The 17,288-nt window shown below is 39.5% G+C and overlaps 1 protein-coding gene across 1 annotated transcript in view; it reads right to left on the reverse strand.

Annotated features, from left to right (window-relative positions):
* LOC140732165 (E3 ubiquitin-protein ligase HECW1-like) overlaps nucleotides 1-17,288 on the reverse strand; it is a 453,787-nt gene that overhangs the window by 62,664 nt on the left and 373,835 nt on the right. The window contains 3 exon segments of the mRNA XM_073054406.1: nucleotides 6,123-6,236; nucleotides 6,886-7,006; nucleotides 7,614-7,723. Of these exon segments, the coding sequence (XP_072910507.1) occupies nucleotides 6,123-6,236; nucleotides 6,886-7,006; nucleotides 7,614-7,723 (345 nt within the window).

Below are 17,288 nucleotides of genomic sequence, written 5' to 3' on the forward strand. Positions count from 1 at the left end.
AATAAAATGAATAATCTCTCTCTCTTGGGTTAATTCTTCTCCATATATCAATCAAATTTAAATCTTTCATCAATGATAAAGTTAATTTTGCTACTTTTGGTTTTGTAACAACCTTTCTTGACCTATCTAAAACTGGGTCTAGACAAAAGTTAAAGTCTCCACCTATTAATATTTTATCGCGTGCGTCAGCCAAATTCAAAAAAACCTCGTATAAATTTTACATCGTTTTCATTTGGTGCATAAACATTCATAAGAGTCCATAGTTCTGAAAAGATTTGACAATGTATAATTACATATCTTCCCGCAGAATCAATTAATACATTTTGTATTTTAATTGGTAAAGTTTTGTTGATCAAAATTGCAACTCCCCTCGCTTTGAATTAAATGAAGCTGATATAACATTTCCGACCCAATCTCTCTTTAATTTCTGATGTTCTATCTCTGTTAAATGTGTTTCTTGTATAAAAGCTATATCTATTTTCATTTTCTTAATGTATGTTAGAAACATAGAAAACCTTCAGCCCACAAATCTGTGCTGAACATGTCCTCACCTTAGAAATTACCTAGGGTTACCCATAGCCCTCTATTTTTCTGAGCTCCATGTACCTGTCCAGGAGTCTCTTAAAGACCCTGTCGTATCCCCCTCCACCACCATCACCATCAGGACATTCCATGGGGGGACATCATGTGATGACGTAGGATCGAGATGTGGAAATCCAGCTCTCCCGTAAAAAAACTAAATTAATGTTTAAGTGAAGAAAAGTAAGTAAATATTTTCTAAAAACTACGTCTAAACTACTCAGGATTTTCCTTAGATATGCCTCCTAAACAGACAAATAAGAAAACTTCTACTTTGAAGACAATACAAGCTGGGCCGGCCACCATGAAGAAGCCTCAGACTCAAGTGCATCTTACCTCCGGCGATATAGAACAGAAATCGACGGCAACATCAACAGTCTCCAAGAAGGAACAACAGGAACTGTGCATGCGCGCAGGAAAGGGCATGCACAAACATGAGCAATTTGAACTACAAATCCCAGCTACGATTGGAAGCGGAAGTGAAAATGAACCCGAGGAGGATTCGGATTCTCTGGAACATACAGATGAAGATGAGGACGTAAAAGAAGAACAACAGGAAGAGGTTGGAGGTGGAAGATATTCTGGAGACATAAGAGAAGCTTTGGTGTGAATAATGCATGAATTAAAAGAATTAAGAACATTAAAAATAATAAAAGATATTAAAAATATGAAGACTATGATAAAATGGTGAAAAAACAGGAGAAAATGGACAATAAAGTTAAAAAGCTGGAAGAAATAATGGGAGACACTATTGATAGAGTGAATAAAATGGAAGATAATATTCTTGCCTGGACATCAGAAAGAAAACGACTGTTGGAAAAAATAGACATGCTTGAAAATTTTAGTAGAAGAAATAATATTAAAATTCTTGGTCTTAAAGAAGGAATAGAGGGAGAGGATCCAATAAAAAATTTTCAAAAATGGATCCCGGAAAATTTGGAAATGGAAGAGGGAACCCAGTTGATTGAGATCAAAAGGGTCCACAGAGCCCTAAGACCAAAACCTCAACCTGATCAAAACCCACGACCAATCTTGATAAAATGCTTAAGATATTCAAGATAAAGAAAAGATCCTGAAGGCGGCTGCCCAACGTGCCAGCAAGAGAAATGAGCCATTGATGATAGAAGGGAAAGCAGTTCTTTTCTATCCTGATATAAGTTATGACCTTTTGACGAGAAAGAAGGAATTTAACCCAGCGAAAAAAGTTTTATGGGAAAAGGGTTATAAATTTATATTGCACCACCCAGCAACACTGATAATTTTTTTGGATGACGGAAAAAGAAGATTTTTTACTGATCATCAGGTTGCAGAGGAGTTTGCACAAGAACTTCCAAATATTCGCTAGACACAGTAAAGATTTAAAAGTGAAACAGATTAAAGATGAAGACGGGGACACTTAAGTGAGTTGATGGACATTAAGGACAGAAGAATGTTCAAATATATTTTTAATTATATGATACAGGGGTAGAAAGGTAAAAATTTGAGAAACATTAATCGAGAGTAGTGATATTATTTTTTCTTCTCTTATATATACTTTTTTCATGTTACGGGGTAGCTGGGGGAACTTCGGATCGATCGCTACGGGATTCACGTGTGTAATCATGGCGTTTGCCATGACCCACACAACGGAGGGGGGTAATGTTGTGTTTCTTTTCATTCGCAACATTAGCAGGGGTTTTTTTTGTTTTTTTTCCTTTATAATCTATTTTTCTTTATCTTTCTTTCTTTGCCTGGATGATTGGAGGGGAGACACATAGCAACATGGAAAATTTTAAAATAATTCCCCAAGGTACTATGAGAGTTAAAATATTATGTATTATTATAGACTGGAGTAACCCTGTTAAAAATAATGACTAATTTACTGAATTTTTAAAGTTTTAATGTTAATGGGCTTAATGGACTGGTGAAAAGAAAAAGAGTTTTAGAGCTTTTTAAAGAATTTCCCAGAACAAAACAGTGTACACCCATGTGTATCATGTGAGAGATACGTTAAAAGCCCAGCTGATTGTGATTGGAATTGGGGTTCAAGTTTAAACTTGAAATTTGAGATGGTGTTGGTTTTTTATGGTATGTGATCTTACAAGTGCTACAATAAAGAGTAATTGAGTGACAAAATAATTTATTCCTTCATCAAGTTTTCTCATCATTTTAAAGACAAATCATAGAAAATGGTACCACAATCTAGTGAAGGATTTAAGAGCAAGCTCTCTTTAAAGTATTAATTTCCTTAACAATACAGATTAATGGTCAGTTATGGGTTACCTACTGCACCACACAACACACATCTGGTCAATGGAGACACAAGCGATGGCAGATGCTGGAATCGAGAGGAATGTACAATTTGCTGAAAGAATTCAGCAAGTCAAACAATATCTGTTGAGGGGGGGAAGGAATTGTCAACAGTGGAGGTCAAAGCCCTACATCAAGGCCAATTCCTTCCCCTACCCTCCCTCCCCAAATAGATGGCCCACTGATTTCCTTCACCACACTGTTCGTTGCCTATCCGTGAATTATTCCCCTCAAACTTTGGCATCCTCATCTCCAATCTTGTTCCCTCACCCTCTCTCTACCTCCTCACCCCACAAATGCTATGCCCCAGGTCCCATAAACAATAATCCACCTATTTTACAATCCCCTATTTACCCTTGAGAAACTGTGATCCCAACCCATATCCACATGTTGGGAATTTGCGAGCTGTCAGTGCCCAACTCCTATACCCCACCCTTCCCATACCTGTTCTTACTTAGCTTAACATGTTTTTGAAGAGTTTGCATGTTGCTTTCTGTTTCCTTCTTGTGAACTAAAATGCAGCTGCCTGCACTGAACTTCACGAGTGAATATTCTATACAAGCATAACATATCTAAAACTCTGAAGTCAGTTCTTGAAACCAAGGCATTTATGGAAATAAATAAACAATTATACTTCTTATTTCCATCTTTGTCCCTGACATTATACCTCCAGTAAATACTTTTTTTTTGCACTTCCATGGTTATTTTGAGGTTGATCCCAAATTCAGCTTTGAGCTTGCCTAGTAACTGCATGGAATTTTGGCATAGAACTTTCCTCAGCACTGTTTATTGCTCAATGCTGAAGGGATAGCTCAGGCACAGTCTTGCCTTTCTGAATCTTTGAGCTCTGTTTATCAGTCCATGAAGGTCTACCTATCTGCACTGCTGCAATGGGAATAGAGATTGGCAAAAACCCTCCAGACTCAAAGAGGTAGAAATTAGTGGGCACTCTTGACACAGGTTATGATTGTACAAACGATTCTTACTTCTTCTTGTGAGCTAATTCTACAGTTTTTTAAATAGACCTGTTTCCTCTAGCTGTTTGGTCATCCTGTTTGAAGATGTGCCCCCAGATGTGAAATACTGATTTGTTAAATACATCCTTTTATGCAGAGATCTTAGAGGTTATTTTGTATTTCTCCTGATTGGACTGTGCTCAGAATGATTCTGTTCAACAGTACAGTCAATGGCCACTCCTTTACCTAATAAAGTGGCCAGTGAGCATAAGTTTGTAGTCTTCTGCTGCTGTAGCCCATCCAGTTCAAGCTTTTATATATTGTGCATTCAGAGACGTTCTTCTGCACACCACTGTCGTAACACTTGGTTATATGAGTTACTACCACTTTCCTGTCAGCTTAAACCAGTCTGGCCATTCACCTCTGACCTCTCTTATTAACAAGGCATTTTTGCTCACAGAATTGCCTCTGTAATTCAAGAGGCTGTTGTGCATGAAAATCCCAGGCCATTAGCAGTTTCTGAAATACTCAAACCACTCTGTCTGTTACAAACAATCACTCTACGAAGTCACTTTGACCACACTTCTTCCCCATTCTGATGTTTGGGCTGAACAGCTGAACTTCTTGACCATGTCTGCATGTTTTTATGCTTTGAGTTGCTGCCACATAATTGGCCGATTCAATATTTTCATTAACAAGCAAGTGTCACTGAGGGTACAAAACTAATTTAAACAGGAGTATTTACATGCTGTGCTTCCCAGTGTTCTGAGATCTATTGCAATGCCCCAATGGTAATATTGAATGTCTTGGTAGAGTTGTTAAATAGTTCAAAATGGCAATTGTGTTTCTCATTAGTGAATGATCTTTGATGACTAAGAAAGATCGCTATCGGTGATACAACAGAAAACAGTTTGCACTTCTTGTGCATTCAGTGAGCTTGCAGTTTTTGTAATCATGGGCTACATTGCCACGACGTCAGTTGACAGTTGCATTGCAGTCAGGGCAATAACATAACCAAATAAGGAAGATTTGAAGTGTCACACACAAAATGCAGGAAGTCTGCAGGCCAGGCAGCATCTATGGGAAAAAAAGGACAGTCAACGTTTCAGGCCAAGACCCTTCAGCAGGACTCTTAAATTTTGTGTGTGTTGCCTGGATTACCAGCATTGGCAGATTTTCTCTTGTTTGAGATTTGAAGTGTACTGCTTCAAATTCCCTTGGCATGTGAATATAGTGGTTTCACTTTATTTTTAAAGGGCACATGGCATCTGTAACTGCAAGCATGTGCCTGCACAAAATGTTTGTCAACTCAGCGATTGTTTGATTTGCAGCTTCACCCCAGCTGTGCAGGCTCTGCTGATCCTTTGTGGAACAGAGGATAAAAAGTTCTAAAAAAAAAGTTTTCTCTTTGGTGCTCATTTAACTTCATACTAACCCATCACTGGAGTCAAAAGATTGCCACACGGAGTTTGGCATATTCAATCATATTCAGCATATAACACTTAAAAATATTTTGGCTTCCAATACATCCAGAAGCCTCAGGGTAGTGAGGTTTCCCCAGACTCCCTCTGCACATTTTATAAAATAAAGCCTATGGCTATATTCTTTATAAAGCAAATTGGATAGCAGAACTGAGATACAACCCTGTCATTAGTATTTCCCAGTGAGTTTCACTGTTTATTTCCCAACACAGTTAAAGTTATTGGGAGAATTCTGTTAACAATTCACCCCCATGACTCTTGTAAGAAAACAATTTTTGCATGTTGCAAAGTGTTAGGAAATATTGAAAACTAAGTCTCTAGAATCACATTTTATTAAACAGGACTATCTAGGATCAATTCTTATTGCATGAAGAGTGAACTGTTAAAACTTATTGATATAAGAGAATCCAGGATTGACCCTGCATGCCTGTGGATTTGCCTTGGATTTACATTATAAGGAAAACATTCATGGAATACTGTACATACATTCTTGAATGCTGTTATTTGGACAGGATTTCATATTATTTGGCAAATCTTAAATCATATGGAACCGTGAAGCTGTAAAAATCATGTATATGTATTAGACGTTATGAGGTCATATTCACATACTGTGAATTTACAAACTTCATCAGAAAACAAATAGATTATTCAGAGGTAGGAACAGTTTGCAATAAGGGTTTAGTAATCAAAGTGAGCTTTTCTATAAAGTTACTTTGGCAAGGTTACAAAAGTATTCCCATTAGTATTGATGAACAATTACTAATGTAAAGCAAAAAGTAAACAAAGTTTAATCAGTGGCAGGCTAATGAATCCATACCCTTCTTCTCCCACGAATGTGACGAACAGCTTGTTCCGTTGGAGGTCTTTGCGTGAATAGGCCATAACCTGATTGAAGGTACCTTCTAGCAAGTGATCCCGCCGTATAATTAACCTGTAACGGATAGAACAGTGCTTAAAGTGAGGTAATAGAAATAGCTGGCTGTGAAGAACTGTTGCCAGTGGGATTGTCACTTAAGGAATTTCATTTTTTTTGTAATTGAAAGCACATGTATTACCCATTTAGAAAGTACCAAATTATTTTTCTTGGGAGAAATTGTATACGTTTTTGAATTGCTTAATAACACGTCTCTTAATTGACCTAATCTTCACAAGACACTTTTCAAAAATGAAACTACAGAACACTGTTGACTGAGCTATCTGTCATTAATTTTAATACAATTCTCACATACTTCTACTCTTACCAAATAGAAATCCCTTTTACAAAAAAAAAGGTGCATTTTTGTAAAGGAAGAATAAAATATGCCTTCATGCATTATTTCATTATAACCTTAGAAATACCCAAGTGTTTTACAGCTAAAGATTACTAATGTGCTCAGTATATTGAGCAGTTACCACAAATATATGTTCTTGCCAACTTTTGCCCATTAGTTTTAAGGATAATACATTCAGTGGTTTTCAATCAAACCCTTTGCCAAATTTCTACTTGGTTCTGTTTCCCAAAGCTCCATGCTGCTGCTTGAGTTTGTAAAACAGATTTCATTAACAACATCATGAGGAAATTATAGATGTGGTGTCCTTACTTAATCTTTCCTGGTCCTTGCCCATAACCTTTGGCTTCAAGCTTTCTGTAGAAATTTCTCAACTTAGCTTCAAAATCCCTCCTGTACGGTGCAGGGGCCCTTGCACTTGCACGCTGCATACCTAGTAAATAAAACATTCAAAACATCATTTCCAGTTTCTAGTTTATGACATGAGGTAAAATCAGGACGTACTCATTTCTGTGACATGATTTCTCTCAATGTCTGTGCTACAGACTATATGACAGATTGCAATAAATGGCACAATACTATGATCTGTTTGATAAATTAGTGCCCATCTACACACTGGCCCTTAAATAACTGTATATAATGCAATGGTGTAGATTGACGTAAGCAATCCTAAGAGCCAATCTATCTGATCGGAGTCTGACAGGACCCAACAATGTGTGTCAGCTTCAGGTTTGCTTGTAGCACTATTGTTGATCCTTAAGCTTTGATCATGATCTACTGTGAAATTTAACTCCAAGAAAAATAAGTGCAACTACCACTGAACTACTGGATAAAAAGAGTTGAATCTCTGGTGTTCCAGGAGAGATGCAGTACGCATCTACTTTAAGAGCTGCTCACTTTTGTTTGATTGAAAATGACCACCTTGAATGAAATTTCCAGTTGTGATCGTGTGCTGCATGGCCTACGCCAGTTTATTTGCCTGAGGTTATAATGATGTGCAGATGTGCTTCAATGCGATTCCAACACTAAACGCAGTTCACCTGGCGAATTCTGAGGTGAGGATCCAGGGGAGCACCGGGGAGAGTAGCTGTATCCTGGGTGAAACAAGGCATGCGCTGGAACATAGGACATGATTTCATCTTCAAAGAGGCTGAAAGAAAAGAGAGAGCATAAATCCACATTTGATTCCTTTGGCAATCTGCTTTGGAAAGGGGGAAACTCAAAATTGAGTTTACTGCCATATGCACAAGTGATACAACTGCTATAGACAAAAGCATTTTCTTTTCAGAATGCAGTGTGAATTTTACACTTACTTCGTGTACGTGAACATAAATAAGACTTCGTACTCAGAAAAATATTAAAATAAACACCAGCTGGATTCTGTGGTCAGTGTCAATAGAATGTTCTTGATCCTGATCTTACAATGTGGTGTCTTCAGAGCTACAAGCACTGCAGTTTGCTGCTTCCATTTGGGGATTTGTGCTGCCCATCAAAACAGCAGAACAAATATCAATCAGAAGCACATAACAGTTGGCAAAGCAGGAAGTGAAAAAGGAGGCAACATACATCACATGTAAGTCATTGGATGTAATAGAAAAGTGCTTGGACATTTATGTGGTGTGAAAAGAAAGTTACATAGCAAAATATATGCTATGCAGCGAATCTACTTTCTGCGAAGGCTGAGAAAAGTTCATCTCCCACCCCCCATCCTCACCACATTCTACAGAGGATGTGTCGAGAACATCCTGAGCAGCTGCATCACTGCCTGGTTCGGGAATTGCACGGTCTCAGATTGCAAGACTCTGCAGCGGATAGTGAGGTCAGCTGAGAAGATCATCGGGATCTCTCTTCCTGCAATTACAGACATTTACACCACACGCTGCACCCGCAAAGCTAGCAGTATTGTGGAAGATCCCCCCCCCCCCCCCGGCACCCCTCACACAAACTCTTCTCCCTCCTGCCATCTGGCAAAAGGTACCGAAGCATTCGGGCTCTCACAACCAGACTGTGCAACAGTTTCTTCCCCCAAGCTATCAGACTCCTCAATACCCAGAGTCTATACTGACATCTACATCATTTATTATTATATTGAAATCTGTCCTCTACTGTGCCTCTTGTCTTGTTTATTAATTATTGTACTGCCCTGTACTGTTTTGTGCACTTTATGTAGTCCTGTGTAGGTCTGTAGTCTAGTGTAGTTTTTATGTTGTTTTACGTAGTCTAGTGTAGCCTTATGCTGTCTCACATAGTCTAGTGTAGTTTTGATTTGTTTCATGTAGCACCAGGGTCCTGGAGGAACGTTGTTTCATTTTTACTGTGTACTGTACCAGTAGTTTATGGTCGAAATGACAATAAACTTGACTGGAGTTGAAATATCAAATTTGGTTTAAATTTTAATAATATTAATATCTAAATTTTCTGTCACGACAGTGAAACTCCACATTACAAAAATAAATTCTACGTTGGCTGCACCTCTGACAACTTCAATAAGATCACCCATAAAGCAAAAGTGTGTTCATATCAGTGATTTCTAAACTTCTATGTTTAACTCTGCATGTCTTGAGTTGCTGCTGGTTTCAATAGTATCATACTAGCATCAATTCAAAAAATTTCCTAAAAGGAATTCAACATAAGTTTTTACTTGAAGCAAGTGTAATCTACATAGATTTAAATAATATTGTTCTTCTATATATTTAGCATAATAAAGACCTACAATTAACATATAGCATTTGAATTTTATAAATAATTTTAAACCTGACAGCATCAGTCTGTAAATAGAAACTGTTGTGTTTTGTAACTCCAAAGTGTAATAAACAATTGAAAAGAAAACAAGGGAGCTGGCAATGTGAGTCTAACCAGTTTTTAGTTTAAGTGAAGCGCGTAAGAATGGTGTGGCAGCAAAATGACATATGCTTTTTACATATAATCCACAATGAATTCTGTAAACAACAAAGGATATTTAATCAAATATATTTACAATATCAAATGCACTACACTCCACTCTACTTAGCTGTGAACTTCAAATTAATATACAAACCCCATTTCCAGAAAAGTTGGGATATTTTCCAAAATGCAATAAAAACAAAAATCTGTGATATGTTAATTCACGTGAACCTTTATTTAACTGACAAACATACAAAGAAAAGATTTTCAATAATTTTACTGACCAACTTAATTGTATTTTGTAAATAAACACAAATTTAAAATTTGATGGCTGCAACACACTCAACAAAAGTTGGGACAGAGTTAAAATAAGATTGAAAAGTGCACAGAATATTCAAGTAACACCGGTTTGGAAGACTCCACATTACGCAGGCTAATTGGTAGCAGGTGAGGTATCATGACTGGGTATAAAAGTAGCGTCCATCAAAGGCTCAGTCTTTGCAAGCAAGGATGGGTCGTGGCTCACCCCTTTGTGCCAGAATTCGTGAGAGAATTGTTAGTCAGTTCAAAAGAAACATTTCCCAACACAAGATTGCAGAGAATTTAGGTCTTTCAACATCTACAGTACATAATATTGTGGAAAGATTCAGAGAATTCAGAGACATCTCAGTGCATAAAGGGCAAGGTCGGAAACCACTGTTGAACGTGCGTGATCTTCAAGCCCTCAGGCGGCACTGCCTAAGAAACCATCATGCTACTGTGACAATTATAGCCACCTGGGCTCGGGAGTACTTCGGAAAACCATTGTCACTTAACACAGTCGGTTGCTGCATCCAGAAATGCAACTTGAAACTGTATTACGCAAGGAGGAAGCCATACATCAACTCTATGCAGAAACGCCGGCGAGTTCTCTGGGCCTGAGCTCATCTCACATGGACCGAAAGACTGTGGAACCGTGTGCTGTGGTCAGATGAGTCCACATTTCAGCTAGTTTTTTGGAAAAAATGGGCGTCGAGTTCTCAGTGCCAAAGATGAAAACAACCATCCTGATTGTTATCAGCAAAAGGTGCAAAAGCCAGCATCTGTGATGGTATGGGGGTGCATTAGTGCCCACGGCATGGGTGAGTTGCATGTATGTGAAGGTACCATTGACTCTGGGGCGTATATTAGGATTTTAGAGAGACATATGTTGCCATCAAGGTGACATCTCTTCCCGGGACGTCCATGCTTATTTCAGCAGGACAATGCCAGACCACATTCTGCACAGGCTACACCAGCGTGGCTTTGTAGACACAAAGTGCATGTGCTTGACTGGCCTGCTGCCAGTCCAGATCTATCTCCTATTGAAAATGTATGGCGCATCATGAACAGGAGAATCAGACAACGGAGACCACGGACTATTGAGCAGCTGAAGTCTTATATCAAGCAAGAATGGACAAAATTTCCAATTGCAAATCTACTACAATTAGTATCCTCAGTTCCAAAACAATTAAAAAGTGATATTAAAAGGAAAGATGATGTAACACAATGGTAAGCATGCCTCTGTCCCAACTTTTGTTGAGTGTGTTGCAGCCATCAAATTCTAAATTTGTGTATATTTACAAAATACAATTAATTTGGTCAGTAAAACTATTGAAAATCTTTTCTTTGTACTTTTGTCAGTTAAATAAAGGTTCACGTGAATTAACATATCACAGATTTTTGTTTTTATTGCATTTTGGAAAATATCCCAACTTTTCTGGAAATGGGGTTTGTAGAATGCATCTCAACTATATATACAGTATACTATAAAATACAACTACTGTATATAGACATTCACAGCATTGTGAATTTTAAATTGTCCCATTCAGGCCTAAAGATTTAATTGCTGTGGAGGCTTTTTTTTACTCTTGTGGGATAACTAACGTCAGGAACAAGTGAAAAAGCCATTGTGGGAGTGGCCATCTTTGAAGTGGAGAGTATAGAGTGGGTATTAGAGGCTTTAGCTCTTCAAGGCTTTAGCAAGGAGAGGCTTAAGAGAGAAAAGGTGAAAAGGCAGTAGGTAGATATTTTTCTCCTCGTTTGTTTATTGTTTTCCTTCTTTACACTTACACAGTTAGAACAGTCTGGATGCCAGGCAGGATTGTTAAACGCTTCTCCTACAGGATGTGGGAAGGCAGGGAGACCTCCAGTGTTCCTGACGATGACTCTGTGGGAAGTGCATTCAGCTGCCGCTTCTACAATCCGCACTAAGGAGTTAGAGCTGGAACTGGATGAACTCCAGAACATACGGCAGGCTGACAGGGTGATAGCCAGGTCATATGGAGAGGTAGTTACACCTAAGGTGCAGGACACGGGAAACTGGATGACAGACAGGAAAGGGAAAGGGGTTAAGAAGCCAGTGCAGAATACCCCTGTGGCCATCCCCCTCAAGAACAGGTGTATCATTTTGGATACTGTTTGGGGGTGGTTGACATAGCAGAGGAAAGTCACGGTGGTCAGATCTCTGGCACTGAGTCTGGCTTGGTGACTCAGAAGGGAAGAGGGAAGAAGAGGTAAACTGCAGAGATAAGGGATTCCTTCATTTGGGGAACAGACGGAAGGGTCTGTGGATGAGATCGAGATTACTGGATGGTATGTTGCCACCTGGGTGCAAGGGTCGAGTCCTCAGTATTCTTTACGTGGGAGGTTGTAGTTCATGTAGGTACCAATGACGTAGGTCGGAAGAGTGATGGGGTTCTGCGTAGGGGATTCAGGGAGTTAGGTGCCAAGTTAAAGGGCGAGACCTCCAGGGTTCTAATCTCAGGATTGCTACCCATGCCACGTGCTAGTGAGGTGAGAAATTGGAAGGTCATGCAGTTTAACATGTGGCTAAGGGGTTGGTGTAAGAGGGAGGGCATCAGATACTTAGATCATTGGGCTTTCTTTCAGGGAAGATGAGACCTGTACAGAAGAGATGGTTGCATTTGAACTGGAAGGATCTAATATCCTAGCAGGATATTTGCTAGTGCTGCATGGGGTGGGGGAGGGGCATAGGAACCAGGGTGAAAAAACAGAGGGTGCAGTGGTTATGAAATCAGATGTTATTAAGACCCCAACAAAGTTAGGAATCAAAAGGTTGAGCATGGTGTGACTAATGTTCTGAGCTGTGTGCATGTCAATGCAAGCAGTATTGTAGGAAAGACAGATGAGTTCAGGGCATGGATCAACACATGGATATTAGTGAGTCTTGGCTGCAGAAGAGACCACAACAACGGCTCAATATTCTGGGGTTCCATTGTTTTAGGTACGACAAAGTGGGAGCGATTAAAGGGGAAGGGGTGGCATTACTAGTCAGGGAAATTGTCATTGCAGTGCTCAGTCAGGACAGATTGGAGAACCTGTCTTGTGAGGCTCTACAGATGGAACTGAAGAATAAGAAAGGTATGATCACGTAAATGGGATTATATTATAGACCATCCAACAGTCTGTGGGATTTAGAGGATCAAATTTGTAGAGAGATCGCTGACTGTTGCAAGAAACATAAGGTTATGTAGTACGTGATTTTAACTTTCCACATATTGACTGGGATTCCCATACTGTAAAAGGACTAGATGTGCTCAGTAAAGTGTCCTTCATCGGTCCATAGAAGTCCCAAACAGAGAGTGTGTAATACTTGATCTACTGTCAGGGAATGCAACATGCCAGGTGCCAGAAGTTTGTGTAGGGGAACACTTCACATCTAGTGATCATAATGCTATTCCTTTCAAGATATTTATGGAGAAGGATAGACCTGGTCCTCGGGTTGAAACTCTAAACTGGAGAAAGGCCAGTTTTGATGATATCAGAACAGATTTGGCAAGTATGGATTGGGACAGGCTGTTTTCTGCCAAAGGTGTCCTGTAGTAAGCAAGTGTAGAAATTGCAGGTGCCCGAGCAAGATATTTCAATCATCCTTAGCAACAGGTGAGGTCCCAGAGGATTGAAGGATAGCTCATGCTGTTCCACTGTTTAAGTAAGGCTCTAAAAATAAACCAGGAAATTATAGGCTGGTGAGACTGACATCAACAGTGGGAAATTATCATATTTTTCATCAACAGGATGCAAATGAGTGCTCTTTTTGAACCTACAACTTGACTTTTTATCTTTTTCTCTTCCCTCTGCAGTCCATTTATTTTTGTCTGCCCAACCTGTTCTTTGTACATTGTGTCCTACTTTGTTGCATTTTCAACAAGTTTCACTTTTAAACCTGCGTAGTTCTGGTATATGTTAGTCCCTGCCACAACAGTCACACAATTCGTTTGGCCAGGCTGGTTACTGTTTAGACAATGGAATTTTGTTTACTCTCACTTTCATTCATGACTCTGTCTCTGTCTGCTGTTTCCATTGATTTTATCTGCTCTTTTAAACGTAAGTTGTGCTTCAGTTAGGAGCCATTTTTGAATGCTTTCTTATAAGATTCCACAAACTAAATGACCTCTCAGAGCATCACTGAGCTGACAATATTCAGGCTATCTCTTCAATTCAATCACATTCGCATTCCTTGTGACTCTGCTTATGAAACCTAAAGCATTCTGCAATCAACAATGTGCCTGCATCACTTTCACGATATCAGCAAAGCTCATTTCAGCTGGTTTGGTTGGAGCAGTCAAATTTCTAAGCAAACTGTACCCAAGGCACTTAGCAAAACTAGCATTCACTTCTCATTGACTATTTCATTTGCTTCAAAAGTACAGCTCAACATGCTCAGTATACTTATTCCAGTTATCGGTTGTTTAATCAAGCGAGTCTTTCTTTCTGACGTGGCCAGCCATTTCTGCTTTTTTAAAAAAAAATTATGATTCTTATCACCCAGTACTCACTGTTTACGAACCTACGAATTTGTCTTTTTTTTGCTCTAACATCTCACTGCATGTTTTTTTAAAACCTCAAACATCTCACTGTGCTTTTTTCAGACTCGACAGTCTTGCTGCACTTCAACAGGTAGGTCTCGTGTTCATCTTAAAACTACCTGGTTGCCACTCCAAAACACAAAAACTAATTGAAAGGGAAACAAAAGAGCTGGGAATGCGAGTCTAACTTCATTTTTACTTTAAGTGAGGCGAATTTGTATGATGTGGCAGCGTAATGACGTATGCCATTTAAGTACCTTTACATATAACCCTCAATGTATTATGTAAACAACAAAGAATGTTTAATCAAACAATATATTTAAAATATTGCTCAATTATATTCTGAAATATTAAATACACAACAGAAACCAAGTGTTTGTAGAAACATACAAGATGAAATGTATGCAACACATTTGTTCAAGGTTCAATTTTCATTTATTATCAATGAATGTATAAATCATACAACTTTGAGATTTGCTTGCTCACAGTGTGTCAGTCATTTCTAATGATGATGTTTGTCTGTGCAGCTCACCAGTTGAGCATTCTACGGTGGCTCTGCAGTCCAGTTCAGAAGGGCATGAGTGTTGACGGTGAGAGCAGGTAACCTGTCCAGCCACTGTAGGAGCAACTGATGTGGCTGTTTTTCTCCTCTCTCCAACAGTGACCAGTTCTGCACAGCCACTATTCTTGAAGTTATTGCAAGCTCGTCTTACCGGGGCACGCCATCCAGTCCAGTCCTGATCACTCCACTCAAGTTGCTGAGGAGCAATGTCAGCATGCATGAGGTTGGCTTTCACACAGGCCTTGAACCCTTTACAAGGTCGCCCCCTGTTTCTTCTTCCTTGCGACAGCTCTCTGTATGGCAATTGCTTGGATATTCTGGAATTCTCCATGCGTATAACGTGGCCTGTCCAGCAAAGCTGGGCTTGCAGGATCACTGCTTCAACGGTTGTGCTCTTTGCTCTGTCGAGGACTTCCAGTTTGGGGACACGATGCCCAAGTTTGATCTCAGGCTCTCTGTACGGAAGAGTTCCTGCATTTCAAGGTGCCTTCCATATACGGTCCAGGTTTCACAGCCTTATAATAGACTACTAAGGACTACTGCTTTGTACACCTTGAGTTTCATGGCTTTTCGGATATTATGCCGGTTCAGTACATGTGGTCGCAAGTGCCTGAGGGGTTGACGGGCCTCACAGGCAGCCACAAAGCAAGAAACTCAAAAGAACCCAATTAAAGAAAAGAAACAATAAAAATAAAAGACCAACACCTGATGCACAAGAGAAAGAAAAAAAAAATATAAATCATGCAAACATTTGAAGCAAACAACAGCAATTCCAAACTAAAACTGACCTGAACCCTGGAGCAGCCCAGAGTAGGCCCAAAGCCTTGCTTATCAGTTTACCATATTAGTAGGTATGGAGCACAGCAGCCAAGGCAGTCTTCATAGCCTCAGTGCCATAGAGATAACAGCAGAGAATGAGTGAATTCACCTCTCATCCTGACCAACACCCTGTCTTTTCAGTTCACCTGGGCTAGCATTTAAATTGATCCAACAACAGAACAGCAAAAGGCTCTGGCTCCAGTGCCCTGGAGAGCGGAGTGAAGATCATGGAGTGAGTGAAATCAGCTGGCATTTAAACTGTTTGAACAGCATAATGTACCTCGCACTAGGACCCAGACACCGCTGCACTTAAAGGCTCCGGGCCTAGACCACGTTGCCCAGCGACTTGCTCTGTGCCCAGATTCCATTGCCCAGCCTGAAGCTGCTCTCAGGCTCTTCAGATCAGCTTGGTGCCCAGAATGATCCAACCTCGCACCCGGGCCATTTGAACGAGCATCGGATCTTCTCTGCCCAGGCCCCAACTTCTCCTTTCAGTGCCCAGAGTGATCCAACCTCACTCCTGGGCTAGCTGTACTGGCATCAAAACTCCAACTGCAATGACTCTACGACACACTGCCTCAGCTCATGCCCTGAACTCATCTCACCATCGGTTGCCCCTTCACTCTTTGAGGCAATAATTTAACATGATTTACCACAGAAAACGTATTCTTACTGATGTTTTTAGTCAGATTTCTTATCTTTTTGACCACCAGAAGCTTTTGCACACATTCAGTCATGCCTTCTTAACTGGAAGTAATGTTTTATCCAGCTCTGTAGCATGAGATAGTCCTTAGCAATGGCCCAGGTCTGCCATGTTTACAAAGAGCTGCACAAATTCAGTCCGGTTGATTATCATCTTATCCAAACATTCATTTCTTCTACCACTAGCACATTAACACTGCAGAGAGTGACATCTACAAAATACCTGACAATAAAAGCTGGCCATGGCAGCAATGCTCAAATTTCAGATTGACTGAATCATTTAAGTACCTCAGTAAATCAGCTTGGAAATCTTCAAGGGATTTAATAAAATGGAGAAAATGGAAGGAATTAATTCTGATGGAGAATTCAGAAAGATTACAAGACCTTTTTATTGAAAGGTGAAATATGTTTAATGGTACATCAAGGGAAACTCTGGAGGAACAGTGCAAATGTCCTCTTTACACCACTTCGATATAACCCTCAAATGATGTATATAATTTTTTTCTTCGTATTCTAGTTATTACTCCGGAAATGTTGATTTCCCTAATATTAATCATTCTTATGTGGATTGCTTTAAATAACAACATCAGAATAGATGGTTTCCATGTAATAATCTTATGGTAATTTTGTATAAATTTGGGAACACTCATTACAGGCCAAAACCACCTTTCTGATTAATCAGGCCTTTATTCCATGGTTCCTTCCAAGCCTCTTTCACCCAGTGTCATTTTAGAATATAAGGACTCTGCTTCAACAGTGGTTTTAATGTGATTTCTTCACTCTAGCCTTCAAACCAAGAATGGCTCTTCAACCTCTCTCTCTTTACATTTGCTACAATCCTGAAGATCTTCTGTCTAAACCTTTTGCAAAAGTACAAACGTGGAAATTAAAATGGACTC

Source organism: Hemitrygon akajei, chromosome 8, assembly GCF_048418815.1.
Source record: "Hemitrygon akajei chromosome 8, sHemAka1.3, whole genome shotgun sequence".
Taxonomy (NCBI): domain Eukaryota; kingdom Metazoa; phylum Chordata; class Chondrichthyes; order Myliobatiformes; family Dasyatidae; genus Hemitrygon; species Hemitrygon akajei.